This window comes from Cheilinus undulatus, linkage group 12, assembly GCF_018320785.1.
Source record: "Cheilinus undulatus linkage group 12, ASM1832078v1, whole genome shotgun sequence".
Lineage (NCBI taxonomy): Eukaryota > Metazoa > Chordata > Actinopteri > Labriformes > Labridae > Cheilinus > Cheilinus undulatus.
This window is the reverse complement of record NC_054876.1, coordinates 36,312,601-36,335,743: the sequence shown is the minus strand read 5'-3', so window position 1 is coordinate 36,335,743 and position 23,143 is coordinate 36,312,601. Positions and strand designations below refer to the sequence as shown.

The 23,143-nt window shown below is 39.4% G+C and overlaps 1 protein-coding gene and 1 long non-coding RNA gene across 2 annotated transcripts in view; one reads left to right on the top strand and one right to left on the bottom strand.

The window, feature by feature from the left end:
- Positions 1–19,445, top strand: part of LOC121518768 (neuronal migration protein doublecortin-like) — a 54,408-nt gene extending 34,963 nt beyond the window's left edge. The window contains exons 4-7 of the mRNA XM_041801355.1: positions 1,631–1,733; positions 8,009–8,098; positions 14,609–14,706; positions 16,689–19,445. Coding sequence (XP_041657289.1) covers positions 1,631–1,733; positions 8,009–8,098; positions 14,609–14,706; positions 16,689–16,745 — 348 coding nt within the window. The 3' untranslated portion in view covers positions 16,746–19,445. The remainder of the gene's footprint in view (positions 1–1,630; positions 1,734–8,008; positions 8,099–14,608; positions 14,707–16,688) is intronic.
- The window catches only part of LOC121518769, a 30,323-nt gene continuing 24,519 nt past the window's right edge, over positions 17,340–23,143 (bottom strand). Inside the window, exons 3-4 of the long non-coding RNA XR_005992671.1 lie at positions 22,295–22,408; positions 17,340–17,475 (exon numbers count right to left, since the gene is read on the bottom strand). This is a non-coding gene — a long non-coding RNA (uncharacterized LOC121518769). The remainder of the gene's footprint in view (positions 17,476–22,294; positions 22,409–23,143) is intronic.

Here is a 23,143-nt window from a genome sequence, read left to right as displayed (position 1 = left end):
CCCAAATTACCCCTGTGAAAGAAGTCTGGTCCTGTTTATGTGGGAAATACCACAGGACAACTTTGTTTTATTTGCTTTTATATAAATCAAGCTGACTGAACCGGACCTAAGCCTTTTGTACAATGGTTCAATCAGTTAATGTGTCTCAATCTTATAATTCAATTTAGGAAGAATAAATTTCAATTGGTGCTGACAGACAGTTTGTAAATCAGTCTGCGATGCTTTCACACAAATTATCTCATCTACACAGGAATAAGAAAACAGGAGGAAGCTTTACTTAGAGTTTGAAAGGCTTTAATAGGCGTGTCTGAGTCGGTAACAAGGCCTGTATAATGGAGAGCAGAGGAGAAGGTGTGTCCCGCAGACATCTGTCCACTGAGGCCATATTGTGTCAACAGCTGCTATAGAGTCAAAAGACCCTGGGGAAGGAAGTCGATTCACTTAAACATTACTGCAAAGGTGTAACATTATACCCTTTGTTTGGGTTTTGTGTCTTTGTGTATGTGTGTTTTGTAACATGCAGCTACTGTAGCTGAAGGCATGTTAACATGACAAGAAAAACACAAAGAAGGCACACTAGCTCCTCTAGCTGACTAAATCCTTTGGCTGGTAGACAAAAACTACCTTACTTTCACTGAGTCAATGATTTCACATCATCCTGTGTGCTCAGAGTTCATCTTAAGTCAAATGTAGTCTTTTTCATATCTGCTGCTACAGATATTTACCTTTTTAAGCTAATACACTATATGGACAAAGTATTCATCTGATCATTACACCAGCAGTAACTGTAGTGACTGAAATTGATGTATTTTAAAATGAAGTTGGTCCACCTTTGCTATTATAACAGCCTCCACTTTAGTCAGAAGGCTTTCCAGAAGAGTGCTTCTGTGGGAATTTGTGCCCATTCATCCTGCAGAGCATTTATGAGATCAGGCACTGATGTTGGATAAGAAGGTCTGGCTCCCAGTCTCTGTTCCACTTCATCCAAAAGGTGCTCGATGGGGTTGAGGTCAGGGCTCTTTGCTTTGTGCACTGGGGCACTGTCGTGTTGGAATAGAAAAGGGTCCTTCTCAAACTGTTGCCACAAAGTTGGAAGCATTGCATTGTCCAGCACGTCTTGGTATGATGAAACATCAAGATTGTCCTTCACTGGAGATAAGGGGCTTAACCCAAACCCTCCACCAATTTCACAGTTGGCACAGTGCAGTCAGGCAGGTGATGATTTCTCTGCATCTGCCAAACCCAGACTCACCCATCTGACTGCCAACCAGAGAAACATGATTTGTCCCTCCACAGGCCGCATTTCCATTGCTCCATAGTCCAGTGTTGGTGTGGGGGAGGGTTTCCTTGTTTTAGGGCCAGCCTCTAGTGGACAGTTGAGGAACTGCATTGTTTTACCCTTCAATTTTAAGCACTAGAGGTTTCTTGTTGACTTGAAACAAAAATTGTTGACAACAGAATCCTAGACCTGAGCTACTAAGCTAGCATTTTTTTTCACAGCACTTCTGTACAGAGTTAGCTTCACAGAGCTGTTAGTATGCCATTAGACTGTGAGTTCTTGTTATGATACCAGTGAATGTTTTGTTACTGTGTTTTGAAAGGTTTTGAGATCTGTCTTGTGGCTTCACAGGTGACCTGCCTTCAGGATTTCTTCGGTGATGACGACGTCTTCATCGCTTGTGGACCAGAGAAATTCCGCTATGCCCAGGATGACTTCTCTCTGGATGAGAACGGTGAGTCTAGCACCACCAGCATTTACAGGATTTGACAGCAAAAATTACATGCTAAATGCTAAATTGAGTAAAATGTAAACAAAGAGTGGGATGATTTGCAAGTCACTGAATTTATACATTTAATTGAAAACATCAAAAAAGATCACATATCAAATGTTTAAATTGAGACATTTCTTTGCTTTTGATAAATTATTTGCCTACTTTGAATTTGATGCCAGGTCATTTTGTATCATTTTTTCTTTCCACAACATTTTTCCTAAGAATTCTGAGAACTGATCCGACGGATTTCTGTAATTCTGAAAGGTTAATGTTGTAACCCAATGCTTGATATCAACCATTCAAGTTCGGGCTTTCCTTACTTCATAATTTGCATTTCATAATGCTATATATATTTTCTATAAATTTTAACTGCTATTTCATACAATATCCCATTTTTTTAGGAAACTGTACTTTGCAAAGATATTAATGTATGCCACAGTTGCAGATGAATGCTCCTTGGACATTTTAAAGAGTATGATTGTACTTTAAAATCACTGTTAAACGCACAGTTTAAGCATTTCAAAAAATCAGCAATATCATCAGAACATATTAGCTGTGAAATATTACTGAATTGTGTAATTGAAAATAATACACTAAATTGTTTATATTCATGAAGATATACTTGACAGTACTTTTGTGATTGTCTTTATTTCACTTTTAATAGGTCTGTTAATTATGAAATTGTAGAAATAGGGTTCTTACTGAAAGAAGTCTGGTAGAATTCATGTTTAACCCTTTCATCACTAGGCTCTTTTCCAGTGTTCAAGCTAGAAAATGACATACCCAAATACAACTGAATATTTCTCTGCAACTTCAAGGCCAACATGAATAAGCTTGGCATCAATGTAGAGATAACTCTTTAAAGATTTTAGCAGATGTGTAAAAATCCCTGTAGAAGTTACTCAGACTGAGTGAATAAAGATGGAACATCAGAAATGAAAGATTTATTTAGTCCATCTGAATCACTTTTAGAGTAATTATCTCCTGTGAAATGCCAATCCAAGGTTTCTGGGATTAAAACAGTGTGTCACATGACCATATCCATGCACATTTAGACTGCTCTATGCGTCTTTCGGGAGAAGGAGGGGCTGCCCCTGATACCGGGTCCTCTCAGGATAAAAGGGTTAAGCATGAGTCATGAGTTGCTAAAATTAGGGGAGACTGAGCTTTGTAGATATTCTCACTGCATTACAGAGACCTCTTCAATCTCAACATGATTAAACATAATAAAGATGGATATCATTTGTTAACAATTGGTCACATGAGCAAATCATCCACTGTATGTCAAGATGGACATTGCATGTCCATGTCCTTCAGCTGTACAAAAAGGGGCAGCAGTAGCTCAGTCTTGGGTTGGGAACTTAAGAGTCGCTGGTTCAAGTCCCACTGAAAATTGGGACTGGTTGCTGGAAAAAAGCCAGTTCCCTCTCTAAATACCATTGAGGTGCCCTTGAACGAGGTATTGAACCCCTTATATTCGAGGTGCCAACCCCTGTACAGCCCCCTCACTCTGACACCTCTCAACAATGCATTGGCCCTGTTTGTAATTTAAGTGCCTATGTGTGCACCATGTCTCGCCATAACAGAGTAAAAAGTTGCAATCTCCCTTGGGATCAAAAATGCCAAAATACCCTCTGTGATGTGCGTTGACATTTGCACCAATGACGTCATCTGCTGTAGATTGGTTGGTGGAGCTGCTGTATTGATGTCCTGCCCAATCCACTAACCATCTGCTCTGTTCAGTTTACAGCAGAACAGATTCTTTTGCTGGTCTGAAGCAGACACTTGCAGTTATGCAAAGTTCAGTGACTATCAGTCATGACATTTTACAGAAATGTAGGATTAAATAGACAACTGTAACCAAACCCATGAAAATAAGCACTTAGATGTAAATTATGATTAAATCTGACGACAAATTGCCAAAAATTGATCTATTTTGATTTTATATTCCTATCTGATAACATGGAAGAGGCAGAGCTTAGGATCTACAATAGAGCCTGTCAGTCAATTAAACCCACTACTTTCTCCATTCTGACCCTCAGTTTGAACTTCAGCAGATCATTTTGACTGTTAACTTGCCTGAATGCACTGGTTGCTGCCATGTGATTGGCTGATTAGATATTTATGTTGATGAGCAGCTGAACTGGTGTACCTAATAAAGTGATCATTGTAAGTTAACTATGTAGCAAAAACCCTTCTATTGGTTGATGATTCAGGGCTTTTGAGTGCCATCCTCCCCTCCATCATTAGACTAGAATATCTTGAATGCATCATGTGTCACGTGAAATAACATGGAATGGTTCATATAGAGTGAATTATGGTGTGTGTTAGTCAGAGGCAGAGAAAAAGGGAGTCACACAGAGGAGTGTGTTATCAGCAGTGGGCAGCAAGGATAGAAAAGGTAGAGGAGAAGGAGAATCATTAATCTGTCTGCTGACAGGTTTAGGCCAGCTGATCTCTTAGTGCTGATACTGCTGAGGAGTGGATGAGAGAAAAATGTAAAACCCAGTCCTCTCTCTGCTCCCCACAGACCTAAAAACCCTATTTTTACCAACCCACTTCCACCTAATGCCCCCTCCTCCAACCATTCAGGATCCTACAAATGTCTTTTAATCTGAGTGCAGTGCTGATAGAGGGTTGATCTGTCTTTACGTTCCCTTCAGTCCCATTTCAGTCAGAGACACCCATTTATTTTTAATGATCTGGGCTTTTTCTTTTAAGCATACTCCCTGAATGTACTGACAGTAAATTGTTTGATTCAGTCCTTAATAAGCTAGATCGGCATCCAGACATCAGTGAATTGGCCTCAATGGATGAGAGGAGAGAGCTCCGTCTGCGATACATCAAATGGACATTATGAATGACAACATGCTGTATTGTCTGAAGGATTTATGGAGAAATCCTGTTGTTTTTAATATGAATAACAACAAAGATAACTGATGATATTAGAATAAGACACACATGGGATTAAACTGTATTTTCTCCCAATCTTTTTTCTTTGCTGGGGGTGATATTCAGATGTGTAATTCTTTTTTCTTCTGTGTGTTCAGAGTTGATTAAATATTGATTTGGCAGAATTACCGAAATAGACTTGGATCCCCTCATGGTTAATTTCTCGTGCCTAATGGTAAACAAGACACACCCATTTACACAATGATGTCAGGATGATACTTTTTTGCTTTTATAAAGAACCTTTGAAAATTTTAGTTTTAAATCTAAGAGATAAAGCAAGGTTTTGTAAATGTAGACTGCCAGTTTTAGTTTGTGATTCTATTACAGCTGTAACTAAGCTCTGTCAATGTGTAAAAGCCAATTGTCTATACACAAGCAGTAATACATCCTTTGATTAAATCCTGTGCAAAATGTATGATTTTATTTTTTTGTGGTCAAGTAACACAGAGTCCAATCAAAAAATGCTCTGTCAAGAGAATTATAGCACCATATATTTGTCAGTCATCCCTCAGTGCTTGGTTGCTCTTTTGCTCCCTGGGATTACATTTTTTTCTCCTTTTATTTTAACAATAATTATATATATTTAAAACTCCTGTTTGTAACATAAGGCATTGTTTTCAGACACATCTGTGGCCAAAGGAGAATATCCCATGACTGCAGATTCATCCTTTATTTCTTCAAGGTATAGTGTGTTACATTCAGCAGCTTTTTGTGGAACAACCTTGGGAAAAAATTTTAAAACATGGCCCAGAAATCTCAGTCAAATGCTCTTATAAAACTGTAATGATGCCTCCCGCCACTAGTAGCCACTGTAGCTTCAGGTAATGGCAGCTGCCCTCCTGTCAGAACTTTCCCCGCCACTTTGCCAGGCGCAAATATGAGACACTTAGCAGTTAGCATATCGTAGGAACATTACATAGACACCAACCAAAAAAAAATTTAAAAAAAAAAAAAAAAAAGAAAAAGAAATAAAGTGTTTCATAGGCTGTTGAGGGTTATAATCACTCAAATGAAGTGAAAATAGGCCACAGATCAAAGCCCATTATCAATCCAAACAGAGGAATGAATGCTGGCGGAGCTAGCTGCTAATGTTTCCCCGTTTGGTTTTCCTTGAACTGTATTCTTGCATCAGAACTTCGCCACTGTTTCCACGTACAGCATCCCTGAGTGAACAGGGCTCTCTTTTTCTCATGTGGTGGCAGTGCTAACAGTTGAAGAGGGAGGGGGTTCATGTGAAAGAAAAGCATGTTCAAACCAAACTTTAATAGTGATGCTATCCCATCAATATGCACACAGAGCTGAGAACAACAAACCAAACAAAGTTCTCACTCTGTTCAGAAAGTAAGTAGTCATAGATTTAGTCAGCCCATGCATCCGTTTAAGGCACATAGTGCACTAAGGATTGACCACAGGCCTGACGGGTGGGGGGGGGCAAAGTCAAGTTTGGCAGCCAAGGTCAAGCTGAACGACATCTCTTTTGTCCGGACCTTTTCACCCCTGGTAATACACCCAGAGAGCACCCATGGTTTTCAGGCCCTTGGGACATCCAAATTATGACCAGGGGCTTGTGGCAAGCCTACTACCCAGGCTGTGCTTCCTTGCCACATGGTGTGGACTCTGCTATATTTTTTCAGCAGATTATTTTCCCATGCCCCTGGTGATTTGCAAGGGCATCTAGAGCATGACCAGGTTTTGTTAATCCTTCCTGCCCAAATGTGCCCTCAGGCAGCTTCTTTGCCACATCTTTGCCTTACTTCAGCCTCAATTTTTGGCCTTAGCACTACTTAAAGTTCTGCACAGTATTGTATATGTGTTAACTACTGAAAATTGGTTAAAATGTTGTATTTCATCCCTTTACGTAGTGCTTTTATGTTGAAAAATCCCATCCTGTTTTCTCTGATCAATCAAATGTATCAGTTGTAGAGGATCTTTGCTGTTGAAAAAGGGAAAAATCCTGTTTTTGCAGCCTGGTGCTATTCTTTTTGTTTGGAACCTAAACTACAACAGCAGTTTCATGTATTCAGAAATATTTTCTATGTTCATATTTGAGAGGATAGAATCATGCACAGACTAGGAAACCAGGAAAAGTGCAGAGTGGCATGTCAAAGTGGTGAGGTTCAGGGTTGAACTGTGGCTGCTGTCTCTATACTCCAAGTGCATAATATAACTGCCAGTCTGTTTGACATCCTGCAAACCCTGATACTTTAAGGCCCTTCTCCCTGCAAAGATGACTAATATTCTATGTTTTTGTTCTATTTTCGAGGATTTGGGATGCACATTTATGTAAAATTCAGAAACAAACATGCAAAAAAAATTTATCTCAATACTTTTTTGCACACTTTCTCTCTGCTTTCACTCGAGCAGAAGCTGCCTTTTAAGCTCGGTGTTTGCAGAATAACCAAAATAGATTTAAATCCCTCATGGTTATTTTTCCCTCCTTATGTTAAACACCAGACTCCTCTGATGGACGTGCAGACAGAGACGAACACACACGTACCTGCAGCTCTTGCTTATGCAGCGACAGCATCAGTTGAAGCTCTGAGGGATTCAGTGTGCAGAGACTCTCAGGGCTATTCAGAGACCTCTGAGTAGACTAGACAAGCTGCCAGTCTGCAGCTTTGTCAAAGGCATAGTGGCACACCTTGCAAACAATAGTGCATGAATGTTCATCGTACCCACCAGTGTGTGAAGGTTAAGAGAGAGAAGACAGACATGGTGCGATCCCAGGAGACGAAGGGAGGACAGATAGTATAATTAGCATCAAACGTGGAAGAGAGGAGGGAGTAAGGGAGGGAGAGAGCCTGACAGTACAAACAGAGAGGGGAGATGCAGAGGGAGGAGTAGCAATGTCTGGAGTCTGTCTAGCCTGATTAATACAGTGACCCAGAATCTAATGCATTCATTCTTATTAGATCTATAACTGTACGTTGCATTTACTTGAATTCACAAACAACAGCTATAAACTAACTTTGGGAGAATAAATGGTAGGCCTGGGGAAAGAAAAAGGGAAACTGGTCTTTTCTGTATGGAATTTAAATAATTGACTAATAATTGACACATTGACTGCACATAGCCAAACAAATTGACCCTAAGGTCACTGTAAAATGTCTTGGTGCTTCTGACGTATATTTTGTGCCTGTTTTGTCTTGTTTCATTCAACAAGTCCTGTTTCATTCAAGACTTTCGCTCATTATTTTTATTTTCCTGTTAAGAATATGCTCAGCAGACTTGAATATTTATCAATAGTGAAGAGTTCTGATTTCTTTTTATGCTTCTTTCCACAGAGTGCAGGGTGATGAAGGGACCCAAAGCTCAGCGTGGTATAGCCAAGAGTCCCAGTCAAATCAAGCGCTGCAAGTCTCCTGCTGAATCAAGTGAGTCCATTATTACTTGAGTAAAACTGACCTCACCTTGTTCTTTTAATCATCATGGAAAGCAAAACAAGGTCATGTCTGCTGCTCAAACGCAAAGGATGAGATAAAACACGGCTTGGGAGGAATGAAATTTTGTAGCTCCTGGGGTTGGGTTGTAAAATGCTAATAAGATCTATTGTTGTTTTGCTCATAACCTTGGCTTTTGGACTTAATCTGAAAGGACATGAGGGATAGATTTGGGCATGGGTTTTTCCTTTAGGATGAAAAGCGTATAAACAAGATGGCTTAAAACATTTAAAGGTGCATCTTAATAAACTGGAACATCACGGAAACTTTTTTCCTTCCTGTAATTGAATTACAAAAAGTTAAACCTACATATTCTAGATTCATTAAAAACTAAGTTTAATGTTTCAAGATTTGTTTTTGTTTTATTCTTGATGATTGTGACTCACAGCTCACAAAAACGAAAAATCCACTATCTCAAAACATTAGAATATGGTGTAAAAGTCCAAAATGCAAAGGTTTTCTGAGCTCTTATTCCCCCACTCTGGATCACTACACACAACCACAATCATGGCGGAGACTGCTGACTTGATAGATGTCCAGAAGATGATCCTCCACAAGGAGGGTAAGTCACAGAAGGCCACGGTTGAAAGGGCAGTCTGTTCTCAGGGAATGTATCAAATTCATATTCATGGAAAGCTGACTGGAAGAGTGTGGTAAGAAATCGTGCATAAGCAACAGGGATGAGCTCAGCCTACAGAGGACTGCTAAACAAAGCAGATTCATGAACTTAGGGGAGCTTCACAAAGAATGGGCTGAGGCTGGAGTGAGTGGATGAAGAGCCAACACAGAGATGGGTCCAGGAAATGGGCTAAAAGTATTGTGTTCTTAGTGTCAAGCCACTCCTGAACCACAGACATCATCAGCGTCCCATGTAGTCTGAGGACAAAAAGAGCTGGACCGTTGCTCAGTGTCCAAAGTCCTGTTTTCAGATAAAAGTAAATCTAAAATTTAATTATGAATTCAAGGTCCCAGAGTCTGGAGGAGGATCAGAGTGGCCCAGAATCCAAGGTGCTTGAAGTCCAGTGTATTCAGTTTCCACAGTCAGTGATGGTTTGAGGGGCCATGGCATCTTCTGCTGTTGGTCCACTGTGCTTTATCAAGTCCAGAGTCAAAGCTGTCTACCAGGAGATTTTAGAGCATTTCATGTTTCCATCTGCTGAGAATCTTTTTCCAGCAGGACTTGGTACCTGCCCACAATGAAGCCAAAACTATCAAAAACTGGTTTGCTGACTATGGCGTTACTGTGTTTGACTGGCCAGCCAACTGGCCTAATCTGAACCCCATTGAGAATCTTTTCCTTTTGTCAAAAGGAAGATAAGAGACACCATACTCAACAGTACAGACGAGCTGAAGGCTACAATCAGAGCAACCTGGGCCTCTTGACACCCCAGCAGTGCCACGGACTGATAGGCTCCATGCTATGTTGCATTTTTGCAGTAACTTGCAAAAGTAGCCCCAACTGAGTGCATAAATGATTATAATTTTCCAGAATGTTGACATTTCTATATTATCAGTTCTTTTTCTTTTTTTGTGTTTTCTGATATTCAAATATTTTGAGGAAGTGGAATTTTGATTTGTGTGAGCTGCAAGCTGTAATCATCAACATTTAAACACAAAGACCTATTATACCTGTTCTAGTATTTCACTTTGTGTGTGATGAACCTAGAATATATGGGCGATTCATGTTTGGAATTGAATTACGGGGGAAAAAGGAACCTTTTTATCATACTCTGATTATTGAGATGCACCTGTATTACAGTATTATTTACAAAAGCAAATACAGATTATTAGGAGTATAAATCCTTGTATTTTCATGTTGTCATGCTCAGTTATAAGACCTGAAGTTGGACTGTTTTTACTCTAGGTTTGGAAGAAATCAGCTCTTCAATTTCACTAAAACAAACCATGAAACCCTTTCAAACTTAAGACTTGAGGGGCATTCAAACAACAAAATCCTTTAGTATAATCCACCATTGTGTTTTTCCACACTAAATCTAAGCAGATTTTGTGTAACATTACCCTTACGGGCTCTTAAAATACATTAATAAATCATGAAACGTAAACAAAGAGAGTGTAAACAGCCAAGGGGCGTTTGTTTGACAATCAGGAATTTTAACATTTAATGATGTCCAGGAGGCAAAAAGCATTAAAGAGACACTGGTGCCTACTCAGGATTGAAACACTGCTAGACTTCTCTTATTTGATGCTTTTTATGAGGCTGCACTTTAAACTGACTGCAGTGAAACTTGATATGGTTCAGGCATAAGAAAAGAAATCCTCTCTTTAACAGCTTTTACACAATCATTATGTTGTTGGCCCTTCATCACCCATCCCTGTGGGACTGATGCGAACTGTTTACGCTTTAGAGGGTCTACTTAATACAGCACAGAGAAGAGGAAAAGAGAAATGCACCGTGATGCTCTTGCACCAACTACTGTCCCATACATTTTTAAGAAACAATATTTAAATTCTGATCGAAATCGGCACAGATAAATGTATTTCTTAAACTGTTCTGTTAGCATTGAGGAGCGCTGTACTGTCTGACAGATGGTAAATTCATACACAGAGTGGAGGATGAGTCAGCTCAGACAGAAATCTGCTCTGGCCTGGGTCATAAGCAGGGCAGCACCACCGTCTTCAGCCCGTTAGTGGTCTTGAATATTTAATTGATCACTATTAGAGGTCTCTGGCCTTTAAGCAGCAGATGTTTGTCCAACACTGGGAATGTGATAAACTGTTTGGCATAAAATGCATCTGTGATACCTGGGAGGTCAGCGGGGGGATTAAAGGGTCAAAGCAGGGGGACTGTGTGTGACTTGATTTTGTTCAGTGGGATTATAACCCGTAAAGTAGCATGCTTTAGGCATTAAAATATTTCCTGGCATTCAATACAAAAAAGGAGATGGATTTCACCTCTTTATCCCCTCTTCTTCTGCTTTCTTCTCTCTTTTGTTGGCACCTGGGATGGAGGATTATTTTTGAGTATTATGCAAAACGATTCATTCTCAAAACCTCTGAGTGCCTGAGCAAGGCTCGACTAAATCTTTTGGGATCAACTTAATATACATCAAAAGCGTTAAAACGGATATTAAGCTCAATATTTCCTCCACTTAGTTCTTGTCCCAGGCAAGGCATTTAATTCAAAGGACAGTCTACAGAGCATCTAAAGAATATGATAAAATGATTATGCCTATATTGCTGCTAGCTAAAGCATTATGGCATATAATCATATTCAATTAAAAATTAAAACAGTATGTTGCATTCCGTCTCAGTATGCTTCTCCTGCCCTTGAATGCTTTAGATGTGACATGTAGTCTCATTTGCTAGCATTCAACAGTAACACCTGTTTACCTTCATTGTTCATTAAAATTTTCCATACTTTGATACTTTAAATATGACGTTTTTATCAGAGATGCCATCACCATTATTGTATCACAAATACACTGACTGGCCAAAAAAAGTCGCCACCTGGATTTAACTAAATAAATAGGTACGAGCCTCCTATTGGATAATTACTGCAGGGGTGATTATCTTTCAGCTGGCAACAAGTTATTTAACCCCAGCTGATGCAATGAGTAGCTTCTTATTTCTTAAACAACCATGTCGAAAGACACATCCTGTGGTCATGGATAAGAAGTTAGTCTGTTTAAGAAGGGTCAAATCATTGGCATGCAAAAAAGGCTTCAGTTTGCTAGGGAGCATAAAGATTGGACTCTGGAGGAATGGAAGAAGGTCATGTGGTCTGATGAGTCCAGATTTACCCTGTTCCAGAGTGATGGGCATATCAGGGTAAGAAGAGAGGCAGGTGAAGTGATGCACCCATCATGCCTAGGGCCTACTGTACAAGCCTGTGGGGGCAGTGCTATGATCTGGGGTTGCTGCAGTTGGTCAGGTCTAGGTTCAGCAACATTATGTGCCCAAAGAATGAGGTCAGCTGACTACCTGAATATACTGAATGACCAGGTTATTCCATCAAATTGTGAAAGAGTGGTTCAAGGAGCATGAGACATTATTTTCACACATGGATTGGCCACCACAGAGTCCAGACCTTAACCCCACTGAAAATCTTTGGGATGTGCTGGAGAAGGCTTTGCGCAGTGGTCAGATTCTCCCATCATCAATACAAGATCTTGGTGAAAAATTAATGCAACACTGGATGGACATAAATCTTGTGACATTGCAGAAGCTTATCGAAACAGTGCCACAGCGAATGCGTGCTGTAATCAAAGCTAAAGGCAGTCCAACAAAATATTAGAGTGTGTGACCTTTTTTTTGGTGGCGACCTTTTTTTTGGTGGCAACTTTTTTTGTGGCCAGGCAGTGTATAAAAAAATGCCAACACTTTAAAAAGCTTTGCATCTTCAGTCATATTATAAACCCAAGGGCAGACAGCTCTGTCTAAAAAGCAGAAATAAACCCACATTTTGGTTGAAATGTTGTCAATGTATGTATGTAATTTTGACATGGTGCAGGAATTTGCCTTATACTTTTGGTAATCAAAAACATAAGGTCCCTACCATTTTACTGGGTGCCAAGGATTTCTATTTAGCCAATATTGGAAGCCTAAAGGCCTTTTCTTTTTTTCTTTACACAATATCGGGTGCCCAAGATTGTCTTTAGCCAATCTTTGGTAATGAGAACTTTTATTTTCCCATTATTGGATGCCTATCATTTCTTTTTACTTAGTGTCAGAGGACTTCATTTACTCAGTGTGGGTGCTTATTACTTCTATTTAGGCCTCCGTGATATATCGATTTTTTTAATTTTATTTTATTTTTTCGATTAATCCGAATTTTTTGTTTTGGACGAATTAAAAATTTTTTTAAAAGAGTTTCGTCACATAAGAACTGTATATTTTCATCAGCTGTTTGGAACTGGTTCAGGTTTGCAGCTTCGGACCATGAACAAACCACAGCATGCTGCAATATTTAGTTTAATAGACCAAATTACAGCTTGCTCTTACCCAAGAGGAAAATTCAGTTGGTATTTGCTACATTTCATTCATTAAAATAAAACACGCATTCATTTTTTTTTGTCATTTGTGTGTGTGTGTGTTTTTTTAAACAAGGATAAGAAAAAAATAGTTTAAAATCGTAAATCCAAGTTTTTAAAAGGAAATCAGGGATTAGATTTTTAGGCCTTATCGCCCAGGCCTACTGGGCGCCACACAGGTGTCTTTTCCAATTACTGAGTGCCTAGGATTTCTTCATCCTATATTGAGTGCTTCACACTTCTATTAACCCAATTTTGGGTATCTACGATATCTTTCCAACCAACATTGGGTTCTTAGGACTTCCATTAACCCAAAATTGAGTTCCAGTGACTTCTTTTCACCAATTTGAGGTACTTGGGGATTCAGTTTATCCAATGTTGATTTTTTTCAGGATTTATATTCATCCAAAGCTGTTTTTTTAGGACCCCTATTTGGCTAATTTGGGATACTTTGGATTTCTATTTATCCAGTGCTTGGTTCCCAAGACTTCTTTTTTGTTACAGTGGTTTTGAAACACGTATCAATGTGGTTTGATTTTTTTATTAGAATTATATCAAAGTTTAAAGATCTGTTATCTTGACAGACATTTTCTATAAATATTTTACAGCCTGCCCCCAAAAACATCCTGCAGCCTCTGGCCTCTGAAAAATATACTTTGGATTAACTGGGCTGAAACCTCAGTCATCTTTCATTCCAAAGTCCCTTTAGGATTGAGTTACAAATAAAGGATGAATAAATCTCTCAAATGAAGAAATCTAGAGGCAGAACCAGGGTGGTATGAAAGAGAGTGGGTTACGCTCCTTCAGCTGCAGCTGAATGTTTGCTCTCTAAATAAACCAGCTGCACCCTTGGTTCAGAGTGGGGGGGGGGGGGAGCTGCTCATCTAAATTTTCAGATTTAAACACATTGATCCAACATTGTGATTTCAGATCCTTTTAAAGTGTTCAAACAGCTTGTTAAGTGTGCATCTATATGCCTGTTTATCTGTCTGAGTGGTTAAATGATGCCAACAGCATTAAATTGGTCAACAAGGTCTCTTTATCCATGTTGTGTTTTCAGCACTCACTGGCTTGGTTTTACACTGACCATCTGGCTCATAGTCTTTAAAATTCTTTTCATCTCTTATAGACAAAAACTCCTTTAAAGCACTTTTACACACACAGCTACATCACTTTGCTCTGCTCTTAGATATAAACACAAAGTCCCACACAGAAGGAATCCTAGCAACATGGCGGGACGCAGAGCGAGTGAATAAAATGTCACCTAACAAACAGAGACCATCAGCGACGCTCCACGCTGCCGCCAAATGAGGCCACAGTTCAGGATGACTTTTTAGCACAGCCAAAGAAAAGACATACAGGCTTTTTTACACACTCTCTAATCCACACTACTGTTTACCTCTTTTTCTCCTGTTGCCCTCCTCCTCCATTATCCCTCCCTCTCTCCTCTCAGCCAACGGGACCGGCTCCAGCAGCCAGCTCTCCACCCCGATTTCCAAGCATTCCCCCACCTCCACTCCCAACAGTCCAGGCCTCAACAACAAGCAGAAGGTACCCATTCCTCTCTCCTTCCTCTTACCCATCATCTTTGACTAGGGGCAGTTTAAATTTTTGTGGGGTAAAATCACAACACAATCACACTTTAAATATAGAGCAGGTCTAGTATATGCTCAACCAATCAACATGTACTTGGCTAAAATGGAAAAGGAGGACATACTTCCTTAGTAGACAGGAAGATATAAAAAGTGTAACATGTGTAACATGAATAAACTAATGCAGAGAGAGAAGAAAGGAAGATCCATGTCTCAGACTTATCATAGACTAACACATGGACGTAGTTTCTGTGATGTCACCCATTGGTTTCTGAAGAGGCTTTATGAAGCCAAAGAAGAGTGCCTGCTTGTATTGGAAATGTTGACTGTTACTTATTCCAGCTGATTAAGAAGCAGGCAATGAACTGGAGTTGAAGCAGGATGAATTAATATTTTGGTTGCTGAAACATGCCCACACAGCAGATCTAAGAACATGTGGTGTATGCTGTTCTCTATGACCATCTATTGTTCACGCTGGCAGTAGGGGAGCAGAAGACACAAACATAATCATATAATCTGCCATTATTATTGTTGATGGCTGGGCTTGCACATGCAGGTTAAGTAGGCTATGGCATAATAGTTTCAGGACAGATGCACTTGGTTGCGCTCACGGTGACAATGGTTGGTGTAGATTTGTTCACACGGAACTGGCTCCCCAAATACCAGCACCGTGTGGATGAAACGCCGATACAATCAAAAACTTTTGCAGTCACCACATTTGTCTCACTGTGGACGGCTCCTAGGCAGTACTATCACTTAGAAATGAAATCATAAATAACAGGTCATTTAAGTCTATTCAGGTGCTAAGCATATCTTAACCAACGATGGACTGGTCTTACTACTAACAGAGGCGAACGAGACAAAATGCCGAAAGCTGCATCATAAATTAGTGCCTGACACAGGGTTTTTTTGGGAGAAATGAAGTGCTTTCTACGTTTTTGACACAGCATACAGGCGAGCCAACATATTTTCTTGGCCACTTTTACGTAAAACTCGTTAAACTATGGGGTTAAAATGTTCCCATCTATAGCCATTATACCGCAGATCTCTCTAAGCTCTTTAACCACAGGAGTAACTTTCACAGAAATCCTGAAATATCCCTTTAATACACTGCGGATGAAGCACATCAAAGTGGCCCAGTCATCCTTACATTTTTCTGTATGTGGCCCTCAGCGGAAAAAGTTTGGACACCCCTAATCTAGACTGATAGTTAAGCAATGTTCATAGCTCTTTTAGTAATTTTGGTCTCTAACCATAAGAGCTTTTAAAGCCTACATTTACACTGAAAACAGAAATGTTTTTTTTTTTAGTTTTGAAAAAGGCCCACATTTAGACAACAATGGTTTGATAACAACTGCTTTTAAAAATGCTGCAGTATACATGCCAGGCCAGCAACAACACTAGCATTTTCACAAACAGAACTGAGGAGTCCACCATTGTTATTATAGTCCAACTACTCACACATGGCTATTAGCTGGAAGTGTGATGCACATGTGGAAAAAAGTTTGGGTTCTGTTTTCAATAGGAATGCTGTATTTCAGGTTTACATGACAAGTGAAACTGTGGAATCTGTTTTCAGACACTCGAAATGCTGCTGTCATGTAAATGAACTGCCAAAACAATGTGAAAGAAAAGTGTTTTTTGGATAAAATCATTGTTGCAGAAATGCAGCTCAGCTAACATAAGAAATATTATCTATTTTCTGGAGCTCTAAGGTATATAAGCTGCTGCTGAAGACTGTTTAGAGCCAGATGACAATAGGGAATAGGGGATTGCAATTATCCAGCCTACATTTTCTTTGTTTTAGAGACAGGATGTGCCTGATTTTTTGCTATTTCTCTCTTAGTTAAAAAGCCTTTCCTTCACTGTTGTCCTGCTCTTTTATTTTTTCATTCATCATAGTTTGTGACTAATCTGACTTTGCTCATCTGTGCTTTTCAGGATCTCTACTTGCCCTTATCTCTGGATGATGATGATTCAATTGGGGAATCGATGTAGACTCTCCTCCCATTTGGCCTGAAACACAGAAGTTTTTATACATCTGCTGCTTTCCACCTACACTCACAGTGCCACCCGTTGTCGAGGAGAACCGCTCTTTGTCTTGTTTTTTTTAAAGGCCTTAGCCAGCAGAGCTATGACACCATTTGCTGCTTGAGAATAACACACCACTTTTTTAAAATCAGTTTTCGACCACATTGCAACAATCAGCTCACCATTGTTCAGGAGCATATTTCTATGTGCAGGTTAGCCACATGTTCTCAAAAGGGCACACAGTTCAGAATTCACAGTGTATAAAACATTCACTTCGGTCTCAAACATTTTTTTAAAGGATGCACTCTGACTTCGATGTTTCTCTCACTGAATTCCAAGCAGCAAATGGACCTTTGTAGGGGTGTTAGTCAGATCTGACTCAACTTTTGTATCACTTGTATTCGTGGTGTTTCTCCATGTCCTCCTGTCCCTTTGGTTAAAGGTGTGAAAACGAATGGTTCCTGGTTCAAAGCCAGATGAAGTCCTTCTTACCTGCTGTAAATACTGTGTATAGCTCTCCATCAACGCATCTCAGCCAAACGTCCATTAATGTGCTTCCATAACGTCCATACGATGTCCGTCCAGCATTTGCTCAACATGAAACAGGGTTAAGTCAAAGTAGAAGAAGAACCAAACTGAAGTCCCACTGCAGAGGGTGAGGATGTGTGGGCTGAAGCTCCTGACTGAAGAGGATGATCTGTCGGAAGTAAAACGCCTCCACAATGAGAATTCAAAATCCCTACTGAATATATATACAGTTTATATATATGAGAGATTATAAAATCACCTGGAGGCTGCAAAATCCTAACATTGGCAATAATTTGAGTTTACCCTGTCCAATCAGAGACAAGGACCTAACTGTGCAAGAAAAAAACATCCTACATGACCCTCAGTAACCCCTTCATGTTGGTATTTCCTCTATTTTGACCCTCTACATACAGTAGACAGTAGGCTACACATGGTTTATACCCTCTGTGTTTTAGATTAACAATTTGCAGTGCATGATTAAAAAAAGGAACAAATGAGAATGTCTCTTTGGGCGTGTTTAAAGCTGATCTGAAGGACCTAAAGGTGCATAAAGATAAAAAGTGAGTGAAAAAAATCAACCAAAGGAAGGATAAAAAGTCAGGCCCGTTTTTTTAAAAAGCCAGTATAATTTTATACCATGATCATGTCTCAATAATTCCCTTTTAGGCGATGTTTTATAGTGTGAAATTTAAGATGAATAAATAACGGTCTCAAAGCCAAAGTATGATTTTAGACCAAGAATTATAGAAAGGTGTAAATTTATTAGTTGTAAAATTCTTTAGAAGCACACCTGGAGATTATTGCATGTTACTTTCATCGATCAAAATAGCATTAAAATGAAATCATGCTAATATGAAGCCATTAGAGTTTATCAGGGCGCTAAACAGTAGTGGGATTTCTCCTCTATTTGCATGGCTCTGCGTATTTCTCCCATACAGGGGAGGTGAAAACGCAATGGTTGTCTAAATCTGTGTGTGGGTTTGAAATTTTTATAAAGTCTATTAATTTATATCAAGGGTACTTATCTAGGATTCTTTTTTCTAGTTGCTCATGTGAGCTCTAAACACTTTTTTCAAGCCTCTGTGTGCAACTTTCTACGACCATGTTTCTTTTTCAAAGTGTGTAGTGTGTCCAGGTTTTCTCTGATTGGTGCAGGATAACCAGCCTGAGAATTGAGGCATAAGTGAAGCACAAAGCAGGGAGATATTTCTTCACCACAGACAGACACTTTAATGTTGACTTGCCAGCATTTATGCGTGACTGCAATTAATTTCTGTTAGAAAAAATTGTTGCACATGTAGCAACCTTTAAATTAAAATCTATGCATTCGGATTCATGATTAGACTGATTTTAGTGGGAAGGGTTTTTATATACCCTATAGCATGACAAGAAATTGAATTAAATTTAATTGACCATGCAATTTTTCTATTGTGATGAAAATTTGGAAGAGTCTTAGGAATGATCTTGAAAGCGTTTTTTTTAATAAGAGTGAAAGTGCTCAAGACAAAAAAACTCACCAAACTACCCGGTGCTGTAAGCTCCATGTTTCTCCTGCAGGGAGTGCTGTCACACCAGCACAAACACAGCTAATAATATCAGCCAATCCAACAGCAGGGACACTTCACTTTACTGCCCATTTTGTACAAAAACCCTCTTTGTTGTCTATCGGTTCTGTATAACCTCTCATGCTAATAATCTTCTTGTTTCCTTGATTTTTCTCCGGCTTATTACAGCATATAAACCATTTACAGAAACTGTTGGTTGTCTTGTGTTAACTGGCCCGCCTCCATGTCACATGGACGGTGTGAATTCATCACCTACAGTGGTGCCTTTTTTTTAAAAGATTACTGTCTTTTGATAAAAACTGAAACGGGGAATGGAAGGCTTGTTCTTTGTTAACAGCTGTTTGTAAACCATTTTTAACGTCTTGAATGAGGAGATCTCTGACACGCATTGTTTTGTAGAGTTACAGGACATTTAATCATGATGTAAATACGCTTCCCTCCTGTTCTCTTTCATATGTATGCCTTTCTGATCGAATGAATGAATCTTTTTTTTTCTCTGAAATTTACAATGTCCTTTTTAGTGGTAATTTGCAATGTCACAGTGGCTTGTTTCAGTGCTTCATTCAATGTATTAACCGGTATCCTTTTAAAATTAAAACAGTTGTATTACAATACTCTGGTTATGAGTTTATTGCACAAAATGTGCATAAAGACACTAATGTGGGCCTGGGTGATAAAACAGTTTCAGCGATTAATCGTACTTGGGGAAAATTCATCCACCCAATTTCTTCTGCTTATCCGCGCTGGGTTGTGGTGGCAACAGGCTAGCAGGGGTGTTACATGGTATGGAAAAATTTTGGTTTGGCATGTACCTCGGTTTTGAAGACACGGTATGTAAAGTGAACAAAACATAGAATTCCTTTTCTATAATTTTGAGCTTTTTACATTAAAATATTTATATATATTCAAGTAAATGGTCTGAAAAAATTACATCTAAATTAGTAATAATACTGCAATGGTGCAACCTCCTTCCAAAAGATCTTCAATGACTAAAAAAAACTTCAATACATTTTCAAATACTAAGTGATTTATATTGATACCCTTTCCTCTAATCCTCAAATTTCCCAGCTGACCTGAACACATCCTTATATAACCCATTAGTTAGCTTATTAAGTGCCCTAATTAACATCTAACATGGCGATTTCAACATGGACTCCAGCAGTGGATTACTTTTTTAACCGATGGAGCCTGCTACAAAGTTTGGGAGCACTTTTCACAGCCCATCTGCACAGATAAAGAGTCCATTTAGAGTTTGAGGATAGCTGTTACCGTTGCTATGACCCAGCTGCAGACCTGACAGAGTGTCCCTCTCCCCCTCCCCAAGGCAGACAGTCCAAGGTACCGCATTTAGGTTTAATTTGATTGACAAAACCAGACAGCCAGTGTTTTAAAGGGGACATATTATGCAAAAATCACTTTTTCAGGTTTTTCTAACAAAAATATGTGCCCCTGGCATGTCCACAAACCCCCAAGAATCAGAAAAATCCATTCCCTTCCACCCTCTCTTTCTCCACCTCTCAGAAAATGTGTGCTGAAACAAGCCGTTCTCAGATGTTCCCCTCATGATGTCATGTGGGGAGTTAGCACCGCCCCCAGGTTTGGTTGGCCCTTGGAAAAAACTTCCACCCTCCTCTCCTGCCAGCTGAGATACTGGATAGCTCAGTGGGTTACCCTGCTGTCTGGTAGATTGATGGTTTGAGTACCAGTCAGGTCCTTAACTTTGGATAAAAGCATCTGTAACATTGTAACATCAGGAGTGCCACATCCATTTCCTGAGAGGAGCGTGGTTAGGGGCGGAGTCAGACAGATCACTAACATTTAAAGACACAGAAACAGCTTGTTCTGAGAAGGGCTGAAACAGAGGGGGTTTTAGACATGCTAAAATCCAATACTAGAGTGTTTTTTCAGCAGCAAACTTCACAGGCATGTTTTGAGGACCTCTGAGACCAATAAAAACTTGTCTTAAAAAAGTAGAATATGTCCCCTTTAGCAAAGAGATCTTGAATTATGGATCATTTATAAAGGGCTGGTGAGATTTTTTTTGTTGAAATGTGGGGGATTAAAATGTCTCTACTTTGGCTCAGTTAATTTTAACGGGTGTTAAAACCCTGTTTTCTCAACAGCTTCCATGCTTGTAGATTGGTTGCTTTAAAAATGATTTTTACTACTTTAGCACTCTCAGAAACAGTGCTGTGTTTGCTCTGTTTTTTCTCCTCAAATTCCAACAAAGGTAACAGGTAACAACAAAAACCGAGATAAAAAGGCTTGTGGCAGCATACATGTTGGAGGAAATGTTCCCTACTGTGGCCTCACTTGACGTATTTTTCTGTGAGATATGGTATTAATTTTCATGACTTTGCTGTGACAGTTTTAAGTAAGCTCTTGTGTAAGTCCTTATTAGAATAAGGATTTGCACTAACTGCTTTTTATATGCAGAATTATGAGGGAGCGACGACTGTCTTTTGTTGACTTTATTACCATGATTTAACTTTATAAGAACATGACAGATGTACTCGACTGCCGACTACCTTCTCATGGATCACAGACATCTAAGTCCTGTCTGTTAACATTATGCCTTGTGTTGACATCACTTATGTATCCTTTCACCTTTTACAGCATAAAATAGCAAGAGTACCTTGATGCAGACAAGATGGCTGACATAGATCCAATCCATACCGGAAGTCTAAACTGGAAGTCCATACGTCTAAGGTTAGGCTTAGGCATTAAAACCCAAGTGGTTAGGTTCAGGGTAAGGCAGTGGGGAAGGTGGTAACCAAGGGTTAGGTTTAGGCGAAAAAAAGACTGACAAACACTGGCAGCTGAGTCCAACAAGAAGAAGAAACTTCCGCTTGGGACTTCCGGCATGGATTGGATGTATAGTGACGCCCAATGTCGGCCATCTTGACTGCAGTTGGGTCCCTCTCTAAAATAGTGCCACTACATTATATTTTACTAATGTGGGACTATCTAAGGTTCAGTATTACATTTTTAATTGGCAATTAAGTTACAGAAGAGCTTGGGTGATGAGGAGTAATGAAAATGTAATGTAACAAGTTACATTTAGCTGTAATTTAAGTAACATTACTTTTTTAGAAAATAACTATTAATGTGTTATGAATTACTTCTTCAGAGAAACTACTGGCCTCAACACAAGCTACACATGCTGGCCTCAACATATAAACTAGTTTAGAGTATCCATTTTCTCTCTTCTCCTCACATCTGTGTTGAAACATCTAGCACCAAAGTAAATTGATAAATATCTATAAATATCTAAATATCAGATTCTGTGTGAACTAATGTGAGATTTTGTCTTAGGCCATATTGCTCAGCCCTTAACAAATATGAATCCAATTAAGTCCGCATGTCTTAATACAGAGGGCTTCCTTTAAGATAAACATGATAACTTCTGAAACCTACAAATACCTTAATTTCTTCAGATTTCTTCTTTCCTCCCTGATTCACCCAGAATTGAAAATTGATGCATGTTGTATTTGTGCACTGGCCCACTCTTCATGTGCGAAGAATCTATTCAGATATCTATAAATAGATAAAAGATTTGTGAGTTAAAAATAGTTTGGTGTTCATTCAGACATCACTTCCTTACCACCGTCATCACCATGGGAACAGGAGGTCTGTCTCCCACTTTCCAGCTATGGTCAAAAAATTATTGAACAAAAAAGTCATTCTCAGTCCATACAGCAGTATTCAGACCCCCTACACATTTTCAATTTTTTATGTTGCAGCTTGATGCTACAGTGGAAAAATGTGTTCTCACCAATCTACACTCAGTGCCCCATTATAACAAAGTGAACCAGTAAAATTCAGTAAAAATAATACAAGTTTGGTACAAGCAGGAATCTTCTAAGAGCTGGCCGCCTGGCCAAACTGAGCAGGGGAGAAGAGCCTTTGCAAGGGAAAGAGGTGACCAAAAACCCGATGGTCACTCTAACTGAGGTTCCAGAAGGACAACCATCACTGCAGCCCTATATGGACTTATGGCAGAGTGGCTAGATGGAAGCTTCTTCTCAGTGCAAAATACATAAAACCTTCTTGGAGTTTACAAAATAAACACCTGAAGAGCTCCAAGACTGTGAGAAGTAAGGTTTTCTGGTCTAATGAAACCAAGACTGAACTGATTGGCCTCAATTCTAAACATTATATCTGGAGGAAATCAGAACCTGCCCACTACCATCCCAACAGTGAAGCATGGGGGTGGCAGCATCATAGTGTGGGGGTGATTTTCCAGCAGCAGACTGGTCAAAGTTGAGGAAG